Raw genomic sequence first — 14,086 nt, 5'->3', positions numbered from 1 at the left:
TCCCAGCTGACTACGGGCGAAAGGCGGGGTACACCCTGGACAAGTCGCCAGGTCATCACAGTGCCGACACACAGACACAGACAACCATTCACACTCACATTCACACCTACGGTCAATTTAGAGTCACCAGTTAACCTAACCTGCATGTCTTTGGACTGTGGGGGAAACCGGAGCACCCGGAGGAAACCCACGCGGACACGGGTAGAACATGCAAACTCCACACAGAAAGGCCCCTGTCGGGCACTGGGCTCGAACCCAGAACCTTCTTGCTGTGAGGCGACAGTGCTAAGAAGAATGAATGAATGAATGAATGAAAGAACGTTTTTGGCACTTTTGGCTTTCCAAACTGATAGCGCAGGGCTGTGCGCGTGGGGGCGCGCTGGGCCATGCAGATGTGTCGCAGATTTTAAAAGTCACTGTGCGCACAGAAAGATCTAGTACGAGGAAATGGGACGTTGAAAAGCTTTCAAAACTGAAGCCAAAGCACAACTGCGAAGAAAACAGTAGGAGAGAAGGAGGAGGGCACCACCGATTCGTCTTGTTTATGCTCACTTTAACGAGCACTTCCAAATACATCTACACACAGCTCCGGTGTTATTTATTCAAATCTATTAAAAGAGCAAATAATCCCATGGAACTGTCAGCAATCGGAGAACAAGTGTTTGCTGTGGAATCGATAATAAAGAAGAGAGTGAGGAAGGTAAGAGAGCCGCACTGTGAGCTACAGTAAACACTGTTGGGTTGCAGAAGTGTCCGGTTCATTCATTTATTTTATTTTATTTTATTTTATTTGGCTTTTCAGCAGCTCAGTGTTTACATCATTAACATGACACCATGCTTAAGGAGGGCGGGGAGATCAGCGATCGCTTCACCAGCGTACTTTAATGGAGCCTAGAGAAGAGAGAAACAGATGAGTGTAGCATGTTATGAAACCAGTTGGTGATCAGATCCAAATCTTTCCGCCGCCGTGTTCCAGAGTGGCAAACAAACTGCTACGCAGTATCCTGAAACACCGATAACTCGGCTGAAGTTAAACCACATGCTGTTAGTGCAATTCCCATATAAGTATTCCTGATGCGGTGGCCTACTTTCTGTCCCTCATGTTATGTGTTGTGTGTGTTGATATTATACTGCGCACGCAGCCTTAATGACAGTGACGGAGCTGCGATGCGCTGCGATGCGTGTGCACTGATCCTGATGGACGGCTTTTAAAGCCTGAAGTCACTGAAGCTTTCCGTGTCACTCACATTAACATTATTCTCTTAGACTAAAAGCGCAGCTTCATGACCGTCTCTGTGCACATTCACTCTTAACCCCTCCTGGAGCTCCCAGTAATGTGCGCCACTGTGTTTGGACTACAATGTAATTAAATGGGAGCTTTTTGGGGTCGTTCCTTCTGTGTTTCCTTATACGTCATACGTCATGACGTCATGTCAACTGAAGACCATGAGAGACACTTTTTTTTTTTTTAGCTGAAATCATTAACTTTTTTTTTTAAATGATGTAGTGGTTAGCACTGTCACCTCACAGCAAGAAGGTTCTGGGTTCGAGCCCAGTGGCGACAGGGGCCTTTCTGTGTGGAGTTTGCATGTTCTCCCAATGGCTGGATGGGTTTCCTCCGGTTTCCCTCACAGTCCAAAGACATGGAGGTTAGGCTAATTGGTGGTTCTAAATTGACCGTAGGTGTGAATGGTTGTCTGTGTCAGCCCTGCGATGACCCCGCCTCTTGCCCATAGTCAGCTGGGATAAGCTCCAGCTTGCCTGCGACACTGTAGGATAGGATAAGCGGCTACAGATAATGGATGGATGTCACGTCACAGCAAGAAGGTTCTGGGTTTGAGCCCAGTGGCCGACAGGGGCCTTTCTGTGTGGAGTTTGCATGTTCTTCCAATGTCTGGATGGGTTTCCTCAGTGTGCTCGCCCATAGTCAGCTGGGATAGGCTCCAGCTTGCCTGCGACCCTGTAGGACAGGATAAGTGGCTACAGATAATGGATGGATGTCACCTCACAGCAAGAAGGTTCTGGGTTCGAGCCCAGTGGCCGACGGGGGGCCTTTCTGTGTGGAGTTTGCATGTTCTCCCAATGTCTGGATGGGTTTCCTCAGTGTGCTCCGGTTTCCCCCACAGTCTAAAGACATGCAGTTAGGTTAAAGGGCATATTCTGGACCAATTTCGTGTTTTTTTTTATGAAAGTATATCCCTTTACACACTCATCCAGAAGGGTAATTTTGCACAAGGCCATCTGTCTACAGCAGAAAAAAATAAAATAACAAAACACGCCTGGAAAAATCCCAAGGGAGTCTGGAGCCAGGTTCATGACGTCACCTGCGGAAGCGCCAGCAGGCTATGAGAGCTTGCACAGTTTCAGTGCACAGCCTGTGTAGACCAAGCGCTCCCATTTCTCTCTCATTGTCCAGTCTTTTGGAAAATGATGAGTACTAATCCCATCAAGATTGGTGTTGCTACACCCTCCTACGATACATCTGTTAACCATTTTAATAATTACGTGATAACGTTGAAGAAATTTGCAGAAAACCACCAGGTCGTTTTTTCATAAACAAACCAGCGCTGACGTAGGATTCAGAGGGAGGCGTCCCGCACGTGATGTCATGAAACTCAGTGTTTGCCGGCAGGGCCGCGTTAACCCTGGGCAGACACACACACACCCCACCCCACCCCGAGGCCCCACCCCCGCCTGTTGTCAACTGCGCTCAGCAAATTCACCCCCTCAGACGTGCCTGTCTAATTAGACACAGAAACTTAAATAATGACAGTGGCACAATTAGAAATACTATTGAACGATAAAACTTTATATCCATCAACACCTATTTAATCGAGAAAAAGCAATGGTGAAATAGGCAATTGCATGGTGAAAAAATCCATCAGACATCACGGTTAACAAGTCTGGTTAACTAAAGTTTAGCCTCAAGAAGCCTTTGAATGAGTGAGTCAATGAACAACACGTCAAGAACATAACCTAGGCCTACAACAGTTTCTTTAGTATTCAGAACAAGAACATTCATTTGGTATATAACTTTTCGTTTTGGAATCCAGGCGACTTTTAACTTGTGAAAACAAAGAGCGATAACAAACAAAGAAAGAAAAATATCTTGCTTCTCAGAAATAAATCTCAAAATGTTAGGCTATGTGAAACATTTCATCCTTTCACACACGTAATGTCCCAAACAGCAGTGGCACACAGCTTTGCACATTCAGTTTGACAGCCATGGGTCAACTTACAAGGGCGCTTTCCTACTTTTCTGGAAAGCGAAGTCATTAATTAAATCATTGAACTCAAGCTGGGCGGTGGTGTAGTGGTTAGCGCTGTCGCCTCACAGCAAGAAGGTCCTGGGTTCGAGCCCCATGGCCGGCGAGGGCCTTTCTGTGTGGAGTTTGCATGTTCTCCCCGTGTCCGTGTGGGTTTCCTCCGGGTGCTCCGGTTTCCCCCACAGTCCAAAGACATGCAGGTTAGGTTAACTGGTGACTCTAAATTGACCGTAGGTGTGAATGTGAGTGTGAATGGTTGTCTGTGTCTGTGTGTCAGCCCTGTGATGACCTGGCGACTTGTCCAGGGTGTACCCCGCCTTTCGCCCATAGTCAGCTGGGATAGGCTCCAGCTTGCCTGCGACCCTGTAGAAGGATAAAGCAGCTAGAGATAATGAGATGAGATGAACTCAAGCTGGCGTAGCGTGTGAAGACATGGTGGACAGTGATCATATTGACAATGACGGGTGATTTATGCGACGGGACAAGGTGGGCTTCCTTACGGGTGGCGAAATGCATCAAAAATGTTATCAATATGATCAAAACTAATGAAAATATCGTTTCATATTTTCCGATCTCGCTACCTCCGAGGCCCCCTAGTGGCCGAGGCCCTGGGCAGCTGCCCATGAAGCCCATTAGGATAACGCGTCAAAAAAATTGCAGAGAATGCAAAATGTTACAGATATTTGACCAAAGTTTAATATAAAATAGGAGAATTACATTGATCTTGCTCCTGAATTTACCCGTGATATGCCCTTTAGTATGGGGTGGCCTTGGGCTGAGGTGCCCTTGAGCGAGGCACCTACAGTAACTCCTAACTGCTCCCTGGGTGCTGCTAGCGTGGCCGCCCACTGCTCTGGGTATGTGTGTGTTCACTGCTTCAGATGGGTTAAATGCAGAGAGGAATTTCACAAGCGTGTGATGAATAAAGTCTTTCTTTCTTTCTTTCTTTCTTTCTTTCTTTCTTTAGGGGAATGTGGAATATTTACTAAAGTGGAAGGGGTGGCCCCCAAAGTAAGTATATTCTTTCAAGTTCGTAAATGATTCACAGCATCTGTTAAATCTAATAATCTCATCATTTTATGACAAAATCTAAAAAATAAACAAATACTCAATTTGCAGGTATAGCACTTGGGAACCTGAGGAGCATATCCTGGATCCCCGGCTTGTTCTAGCATATGAGGAAAAGTGAGCTTTGATCAAATTCAGGAAGCAATATACGAACTAATAAATAGCCTAGTTCACTCTCTTGATTTAGCAGTTAGTTAAATTACCCTTCTCAAATCTCAATCCCATTTTGAAACAGAGAACACAAAGACCGAGCAGTGGGCTGGCGTAAGAGAGGACCTAAACCTAAAAGGCTTCTTGTGCAGGTAATGCCTACCATATCCTACCATTACATCTCTTCTTACTGGCTGTACCATATAGCATCATACATTTTTGTTGTGCAGTTTCTTACTTCTACTCTCTACCCAAAGGGCATTTATTCAATGGATCTCCGCAGTGCACACAAAGCTGCAGAAAAATCTCCAGAACATCTGCACCTGTCCCTTACACACCCCCTCGATCCACAGGCTGGACATGCCGCACAGAAATTCTGCTCCAAAGAAAGTGGTGTATATCGTCAGCTAGTTCATCACAAGAGAAAGAAGAGAAACCTCAAAGGACCTTCAGTGGATGACTGGGAGGGGCTGGAGAAAGACGACAGTTATGAAGAAGAGGTTATAAGACAGGAAGAAATAGAGACTGACAGGGCCGCTCTAAACAGTGAGTACGTTAGAGAATAGGGATAAACATTATCTTGACCTAATTCAATCATGTCATCCTTCAGTGAAATAACTACTTGTGCCCAAGTAACAAAACGGTAAACCTCTCAACCTGGGTTCAGTGTTTCTAACTGGGCAGATGTGTTTGTGATGTTGGCATTTTCCAGATTAGATTTAAAAAAAAAAAAAAAACCTTTCACTTTCTTTTGCTACAGAAATTGAAAGCATCAGCAACAACCTCTAGGACACTTATAATGGTTTATTTTTTCCCTGTCAGACTGATTTCATTTTCACTCTCTTGTATCTGCAAATTGAATACATATCTGTGTGAGGCTGTATATGAGCTGTCCCCACCCCTTGTATGAATCTGCCACCTTGCCAAACATCCCTGCCATCCAACGCAAAAATTCCCTGTAAAACATTCCATAACCCTCAATGGAGGTGGATTGCTTGTGTCAGTGCTCCTTGTCTTTGCTAGCCATGTATTTTAATGAAAAATGTTGTCCCATACTAATTGTTCTCTGTTTACCTCACACAGTTGCCATCTAAAGAATTTATACTCACTCTCGCTCTCTCTCTGGTAATGCAGAGACAGAGGGTTGGAGTCCAATAACTGGATCCGAGGAAATGACCGTGTCTCCAGTGTGTGAGGAGTGGAGGCCGGTTATGGGTCCAGAGGAGGTAACTGTGACAGATGTCACCATCAATTCGCTGACAGTTACTTTCAGAGAGGCTTTGGTTGCAAAAGGCTTCTTTAGAAGCTGGGAACTGGAGCTGTAATAAAGTATGTTGATGTCTCGTGAGGCAGAAGGAGGGAGAAATGAAAGGTGAGACTTTCATCAAATGCACTACATGTATTGAGGTTTTACATAATTATTTCTAGTGACTGATTTTTTTCTCTCTTTTTTTTTCTTCTTTTTTATATTTTAAGGTAAATTTGAGTAGTAAAGCAAACGTCCTCAGCATGGGAAATCTCAGTTTCATGCTAGATGTACAGTAAATGCTCTGTTGTCATCACTGCAACAGAAGCAATTTCAAAATAGTGTTTTTTGTTTGTTTGTTTGTTTGTTTTTTGGTTGTTGTTTTTTAAGCCTGTGAGCTAATAGAAAAGATATTGAAACTATATTCACATAGTACTGCTACTTGAGGGTGTGTTTGAGTACATGTAAAAGTACTCTATAGTTGAACATAGCCTAATTTCTAACTTGCAATCAGTAAATAAAATTGCTAATGAGACATCATTTATTGGTTTAAACAAAAATAATTAAAAGACAAATTTTGGTTCTGAATTCTCAATATATTTTTTTTTTAGGAAATTGGAAAATTATTAATATGAAATGATTAGTATAAACAGGGCTGATATCACAGCAACAGGACATAACTGTTGGGGAATTGGGGACTTCGCTGACAGAAATATGCCATTGCAAACAAGTCATGGAAGAATATTATCAATTAATTTGTGCTGTTCACCCCATTCTCTTAATCATTGTGCATGACAAGCCAGTGCACCTTTATTTAGTATTTAATATTCAAATTTTGAAATGCCTTTGGAGGATGCAGTTATCTGTTGTCCCGATCATAATCTCCTCAGTATTACAAAAGTGTTATTATAATGCGTTTTCTAATAATTTAATTTCACTTAGCATTGTTTTACAATGGCAAAAATAAGAGCAGAAACAAAAGATGGGTGAGAATTGGCAGTACAGGTGAACTCTGCTGGCAGCCCAGCATGTTCTCTGCTAGAACTGAAAGTGGAAAAAATATAAACAGTATAGTCAGCGGACTTCCCTAAATGTTGTAGCTGGGCACACAACCACTTCTAGTTAACACCACCATGCTGTACTGCCATCAGGCATCTGCACCACCACAGCACACAGACCACCATAGCACCTGTCCAACATGAAGGCCATAAATGCCCAAACGCAGTGCAGCAGCACCTCAGAGCTGCATCGAGTCAGCACAAAATTGCAAGCCAGTGGAGCATATGGAGACGGTCCAAATCAGAATACGCATGCCAAAACTATCCCGGCACAAAATGAGCAAGTTGGTTAACAATGATCAAACAATTAGGACAACTTAATTGTTCAGTGAGGGTTAAATTCACTGTAAGGCCCTTAATATTCAAGGCTGTTGCCACCTCAGAAAGCAGGTAAACTTGTTTTATATTGATCATAGACAGTATATTGATCATTAATGATCACCTCTTGACCCTTGTAATGCCTCTGCTTCAACTGACTTCGCAGTGCTGGTAGTAATAGTTTCCATCAAACATAAGGTTATGGTGTAATAATCTATGGCCAAGTCTAGAACTAATGCCAAATCGGATCAACCTTTGTTTGGCAAAAATGCTAGGTACTACAGCTTTGAACAAAGTGCAATGGCAAATAAATTGTTAATTAACTAAAGTAGTGAAGTAACTTATGAAACATTTTGATCCAAAGTTACTCAAGTAAAATTAGGCAATTGAAATGTTTAAAAATAGGATTCGGCTTTTTCTAATACATGAGTAATGTATGGCAGTTATGGGAGAAAGTTTCATTTATGAAACATAACATACTTATTCCACTTCAGAGTTTACTCTACAACATTTGACCTAGACATCCCTAAGTGTGTAATTGTTTTTCTTGTACTTTTCCTGTTGACATTTTTCTTTCTTTTTTTTTTTTTTGCCTTTTATTTTTTTTATGAGAGGCCTTCATGAGATGCTCTCAGACTTTTTATGAGATGCTCTCATGTACAACTGTGGAGTGAAGAGCTTATGAAATGTCTGTCAGGAAACCGACCAGATTTGAAACGGCACCCGTAGGTTCCATATTGTGAGGAGTTATAGCTTAATACAGTATTTCACTAATCAGTATAATATGTCCTATTTTCATCATAACCATCATGATATATTGGTAGTAAAAATTGCAACATAGTAAACAGAAATCCTAAATGCCATGTTTCTCTGGAAATGTTGTGTACTGCGCCCACTTTGTTTGATATAAAATGTAATCAGACTTTGTTGTGTACTATGAGCACTGTTACGATCCAATATATGTGCAGAAGCCTCGTGTAGCCTACTGTTGTCTATGTTGAGTAGAAAACAGTTTGCAATAGCACCAGTCAAAGTTGACCTGTGACATGTTTTACCAGCAGTGTAGTGTTGTTGCTCAGTAACCATATTATAGTGCTGCACACTGTGTGAGTGATTGTCTTTACTGTGTCCGACAGTACTTGATCTGTCGCTGAAAGAAAGACCCTGTTTACACCTGTCCATTTGATGTGTATCTGAATTGTATCCTAATAAGATTTTAACCATGTGCATTTACACTAGTTAAATGCATTTTTAGTTGGCTTGATAAAATCTGCTAGTAATGAACGTTAATATGCATATGAACTAATGTTCCAACAGTTCCAATGTTTCTCCTTTTTAGCTGTACGAGTAGGATGGTGGATGGTTGTTGCACTCTTTTCCTTAAAAAAAAACCATTATTCTTGATGCAGTGTTTCAGTGCCGCTTGGACACTCTCTTATCAAGCAAGTATTTGTAAGCTAAGTCAATGTCAAAACATCTCATTATCTCTAGCTGCTTTATCCTGTTCTACAGGGTCGCAGGCAAGCTGGAGCCTATCCCAGCTGACTACGGGCGAAAGGCGGGGTACACCCTGGACAAGTCGCCAGCTCATCACAGGGCTGACACATAGACACAGACAACCATTCACACTCACATTCACACCTACGGTCAATTTAGAGTCACCAGTTAACCTAACCTGCATGTCTTTGGACTGTGGGGGAAACCGGAGCACCCGGAGGAAACCCATGCGGACACAGAAAGGCCCTCGCCGGCCACGGGGCTCGAACCCAGACCGTCTTGCTGTGAGGCGACAGCGCTAACCACTACACTACTGTGCTGCCCATGTCAAAACATATGAAAATAGATTAGCATAATGCTAAACAAAAAGTCTGGCCTGTAAGAAGTCCAACTGCACATTTAAGAATTGGTCTTCTTTCTCTAATATAGAGCATTTCGTACAACCAGCAGTTGAATTTACTCTGACACTTTAAGTTCTTAATGTCTTTAGGTACAGTCCTATGCCCTGTGATGACCTGGCGACTTGTCCAGGGTGTACCCCGCCTCTCACCCATAGTCAGCTGGGATAGGCTCCAGCTTGCCTGCAACCCTGCACAGGATAAGCGGCTACAGATAATGGATGGATGCAGTCCTGTGTGCCATCCTATAGTGTTTACCAAGGCTTGAAGACATGCCTTTATGCCCTTCGACATGCTCATGCAAGTGTCTACCTGTAGACACTTTTCCTTAATTTTTAGTATTTTTTGTTTTTCCAAATCTTTACTTATAATTTTTTGGTGCCATGTTTACTCAATAACATTTCTAAAGGTACCAACTTTGGCCTAGAGCATGTGTGTGTGGGATTTTGGTTATCAAAATATAGCTTAGTGACAGATGCCTTTAAAGTTGCATAATGTGGCTAAAATATTGTCTCAAACCACCTCCTGAAGTGTTTTGAGCAATCAGATTTCTATCTGCTTAAATGCTTCTTCATTTTTTTTTTATGTGGATAATCTCTCGATACAATGCTGATACTCAGGATGCATGAACATGGGTGTAGCTTTGGTTATGTTACAATATAATATCATGGTACAATATAAAAGGAATAAAATATGATGGGGAGTGCTGTTATAGGACAATAATCAATAACAAGGTGGTTTAATTGGGCCTATTTGTGCAGCAAAGGCCTGTTACAGTATAGCTCCAAAGTTGATTATTTTCCAGTATCTGCATGTCCTGAATTGTTTTATTCCTCTTATACCACAACAATTTGCCAACAATTACAATTATTTATTAAAAAATTATACTTTTAAAAAAAATACTTTTATCCATTTAAAGTTACATTTAATAATGTGGAATGTTCATGAAACAAGTTATTTCTTATCACTTACTTAAACTATAATAAACAGCCATGCCCTCACTTTCTCTTGAAGTTAATAAGATACAGTGGCAAGAACAGTAAGTGTACCCTTTGGAATTACCTGCATTTATGTATAAATTTATCTTAGATGATGATCAGACTATATTTTGAGTTACAATAATGGAAAAAAATCTGTTTAACTAATAATGCACAAACAATTGTAATATTTCATGTCTTTATTGAACACACCTGTTAAACATTGACAATGCTGGTGGAAAACGTAAGTGAACCCTTGAGTTTAATAAGTGGCCGAACCTCCCTCTGCAGCAATACCGTCAAACAAGCACTTTCTGTAACTGCAGATCAGACCTGCACACTATTCAAGAGGAATTTCAGACCGTTGTTCCTTATAGAACTGCTTCGGCTCCGCTTTGTTCTTAGGATGTCTAGTGTGAAAAGCACTCTACTGGGTGAAGGACTGGGCTATGACTGGGCCTCTCCAAAAGGTGGATTTTCCTTTTTTAAGCCATCCTGTAGTAGATTTAATTTGATGTTTAGGGTCCTTGTTCTTTTGCGTCCCACAGCTTCAACTGAGCTTCGGCTGGCAGGTAGCCTGCCTGATGTTATCCTGTAGGATACCTTGATAAACTTGGAAATTCATTTTCCCCTTGATAATGGCAAGCTGTCCAGGCCCTGGGGCAGGAAAGCAGACCCAAATCATGAGGTTTCTTCCACTATACTTCATCATTGGGATGATGTTTTCATGTGCCCTATTTATGCTATACGTAGTTCTGTGTGTTCTTCCTGAATAATTCAACCTTTTAGGCCGTGGTTCCAACTCTTAGTAACAGGGTGGGCCAGGGAAAATTATGCAAATGTATATTCGGAAGAAGCAGGATGTTTTTCTTTCTCTCTTTCTTCTGATGATACGAACAGACAAACCCCAAGCCAGTTGGTTTTAAAAACTTATATTTTCTTGTGATGACAAATTCCTACTTAGGTGGGTGGGTCAGCCTTGTGATTGGGTGGAGCTGGGCTCACAACCTTTGTTTCATCAATTCACAAAACATTTTCCCAGCAGTGTTGTGGAGTATCAAAGTGCTCTTTGGCAAACCTCAGGCAAGCAGCAGTGTTTTTTGGAGCAGCAGTTTCCTCCGTGATGTCCTGCTATGGTCACCCTGCCTATTCAATGTTTTGCATATGGTAGACTCATGAACAGAGATATTAGCCAGTTCCAATTATTAACAGCTAAATGCTTGAAGGACTCTAGGGTTCTTCTGTACTTCATTGAGGACTCTGTGTTTAACCTTTGGAGTCATCTTGGCTAGGCACCCACTTCTAGGGAGATGAGCCACGGTACTAAATAATCTCATTCGTCTGTCTGTGGACTGATGAATATCTAAACTCATTGAGGTTGCTTTGTAACCCTTTCCGGCTTTGTACAACTCAGCAATTCTTGATCTTAGGTCTTCCGAGATTTCTTTTTTGTGAGGCATGGTTCACATCAGCAGATGCTTCTTGTGAATAGCAAACTCAAAATGTTTGAGTAACAAAGTAGCTCTAACCCATGTCTCCAAACTCGTTTCATTGATTGGACTCCAATTAGCTTTTGTTGAAGTCTAGGCCTAGGGGTTCAACATACACTGTGAATCTTTGAATGATGTATTCAATATGGAAAAGAATAAAAGCAATAATGTCCGTCCATCTGTCCATCCATCCATTATCTGTAACCGATTATCCTGTGCAGGGTCGGGGGCAAGCTGGAGCCTATCCCAGCTGACTATGGGCGAGAAGTAGGGTACACCCTGGACAAGTCGCCAGGTCATTACAAGGCTGACGCATAGACAACCACCCATTCGCACTCTCACTCAATTTAGAGCCTCCAATTAGCCTAACCTGCATGCCTTTGGACTGTGTGGGAAACTGGAGCAACCGGAAGAAACCCATGCAGGCATGGGGAGAACATGCAAACTCCACATACAAAGGTCCCTGTTGGCCACTGGGCTCAAACCCAGAACCTTCTTGCTGTGCTAACCATGACACCACCATGCTACCCAAAGCAATGTTATTAGTTAAAACATTGTTTCTTTATTGTAACTTTGATAGAGATTAGACCGTATTGAAGATACATTTATACATAAATGCAGGTCGCTTTAAAGGGTTTGCTTACTTTTTCCTGCCACTGTATATGCAGTTTGTTACCTGGCAACCACAAAACACAATTTTCTGTGTCCCTACACTTCCCTGTGGTGGAAAACCAAAAGAATAGCTTTACCTCTGAGGAATCAAAGTTTGAAAACTTGGCAACACTATAGTATTATTGATTCTGTTGCCATGTGTGGTGCAGACATCAGAGTTTGCATGAAAGAAACCCTACTACAAACCTGTTTTGTTCCCTGTTCATTTCAGTATAAACCATCAATTTAGTCCAGGCCCTGCCCTGAGAAACTAATATGAATCGAGCTAAACTATAGAATGCATCTGGATCAGTTTCTGCTACGTGTTTAATATTTATTTATTTTTTAAACATGAGTAGACTGTACTTTCAAAAAGTGCATTATGTTTATGCACATGAAATGACGGAGTGTAAATAGGGTCAAACTTTCTTTTCTTTTTTTTTTTTGGGGGGGGGAATGACCATGTTTCCTGAACCAGAACCACTTGTGTCCACCTTTCCTTTGTTCTTTGTGTTCTGATTGTCACCATTTTTCCAGCATGCAATTTCATGCTATTTCTACTGTTATGAACAAACATGAAGTCATACAGTGTGAAAGGTAATAAGCTTACTCATGGTACAGCCTGGTTTAAGCAATGCAGTATTTAACTCAATAGAATCAGTCGCTTACAAAATTTCATTAATTGCCAGTCCACATAACTCATTTTACCATGCAAGTAAAAAGAAACATTTACAATTTCTGTATAGCTATTGAATGTTTATCAAAAACAAATGTTATTTTTCCCCTTTTAATATTTTGTTTTATTACTTTAGGGGTCATTAGATATCATGACCATATGGTAACCCCCCGCTGCAGAAGAAACCTGCATCCCTATCTGCTACAATTTTACTACCTCTACATTTACTTAAATACATTTTTATAGCAGCACTTTGTAGCACCCATTGTTCCACTTCATCATTGAAAGACTGCCTGTGTGTAATCTGATATTTTCTTTCTATTCATGTGATGTATATTTTACCAAAAAGTAACTGCATCAATTTACACTGTATTTTTCTATGATTACATACATGTATAATTGAGCATAGTGTTTAACGGATGAAACATTTTGTACTTTTCTTATAGTGGTAACAAAGTACTCGAACCATAACTATTGAACATATTACCAAGATATCTGTAGTCTCTGAAAATCTGCACTTTACAGGTACCCTGGTGTTGTGATGCCAGAATACATGGAAGTATTTGTATTATATTCAACATGTGCTTTTATATTGTAATAAAGCTAAATGTGAGAAATCAAATGTCATCTTTAAGCATCATGTGTTCAGGGCTTTGTTCTATCAATTAGAGAAACAGCATAGTGGAAATACCACAAGAGTACTGTGAAAGCCCAAATTCTAGGCAAAGTAAAACCAGCAAAATGTGATTTCCATTGGTACAAACATACTTTAATGTACAATTAAATAATTGAAAAAATCTGACCACAAAATAATTAAAAAAAAAATTAAACCAGAGCATCAAATATTTTTGCTCCTCTTAGCAAGCACCAAAGTGTTAGCAAGAGAAAAGTGGTCAAAACTAACAAATCACATGGTGTTTGTCCAGTCCAACCCCCCCACCCCCAAGAAAAGAAAAAGTTACTAAGGTTTGTACAGTGGGTCATTATGTATATATTCATATGCATGTATAAGACATTTCATTAAAACATCTCAGCACTCCCCAAATGGGATGTAGAAGGTATGACTGTCATTTTGCATTACCATTACATCTTTTAAAAACTGTAATTCATCAGCTCCTGTTGCTTCAAGTTTGTATTTTTCAAAAATTAAATTAAATCTGTGTGTATACATATATAAAGTATTTCTCATAAAATAAGTCTCACGCCATATTGCCACTGTTCAGGTCATGTCATACTATCTTTCCCAGTGAACCTTGAAGTGGAGGGAAAACAGGAAATTAGATAGGATTGT

The 14,086-nt window shown here is 40.9% G+C and overlaps 1 protein-coding gene across 1 annotated transcript; it reads left to right on the top strand.

The window, feature by feature from the left end:
* Nucleotides 1-406: 406 nt before the first annotated feature.
* cbx7b (chromobox homolog 7b) lies at nucleotides 407-13,417 on the top strand. Its single transcript, XM_060939818.1, has 7 exons — nucleotides 407-700; nucleotides 4,234-4,277; nucleotides 4,386-4,451; nucleotides 4,570-4,636; nucleotides 4,742-5,030; nucleotides 5,619-5,856; nucleotides 12,932-13,417. Exons 1-6 carry the CDS (start codon nucleotides 545-547, stop codon nucleotides 5,807-5,809), a joined length of 813 nt encoding a protein of 270 aa, XP_060795801.1. The 5' UTR covers nucleotides 407-544; the 3' UTR covers nucleotides 5,810-5,856; nucleotides 12,932-13,417.
* Nucleotides 13,418-14,086: the final 669 nt, after the last annotated feature.

Source organism: Neoarius graeffei, chromosome 14, assembly GCF_027579695.1.
Source record: "Neoarius graeffei isolate fNeoGra1 chromosome 14, fNeoGra1.pri, whole genome shotgun sequence".
NCBI classification, from domain to species: Eukaryota; Metazoa; Chordata; class Actinopteri; order Siluriformes; family Ariidae; genus Neoarius; species Neoarius graeffei.
The sequence above is the reverse complement of the archived record's forward strand: the minus strand, read 5'-3'. Positions and strand labels throughout refer to the sequence as shown.

Bases quoted from the DNA above. Each gene is read 5' to 3' on its own strand.
- cbx7b (XM_060939818.1), top strand. From the start codon at position 545: ATGCTCACTTTAACGAGCACTTCCAAATACATCTACACACAGCTCCGG. The intron at 701-4,233 runs GTAAGAGAGCCG...TTCTTTCTTTAG, and splicing joins TAAAGAAGAGAGTGAGGAAG to GGGAATGTGGAATATTTACT. The intron at 4,278-4,385 runs GTAAGTATATTC...CTCAATTTGCAG, and splicing joins TGGAAGGGGTGGCCCCCAAA to GTATAGCACTTGGGAACCTG.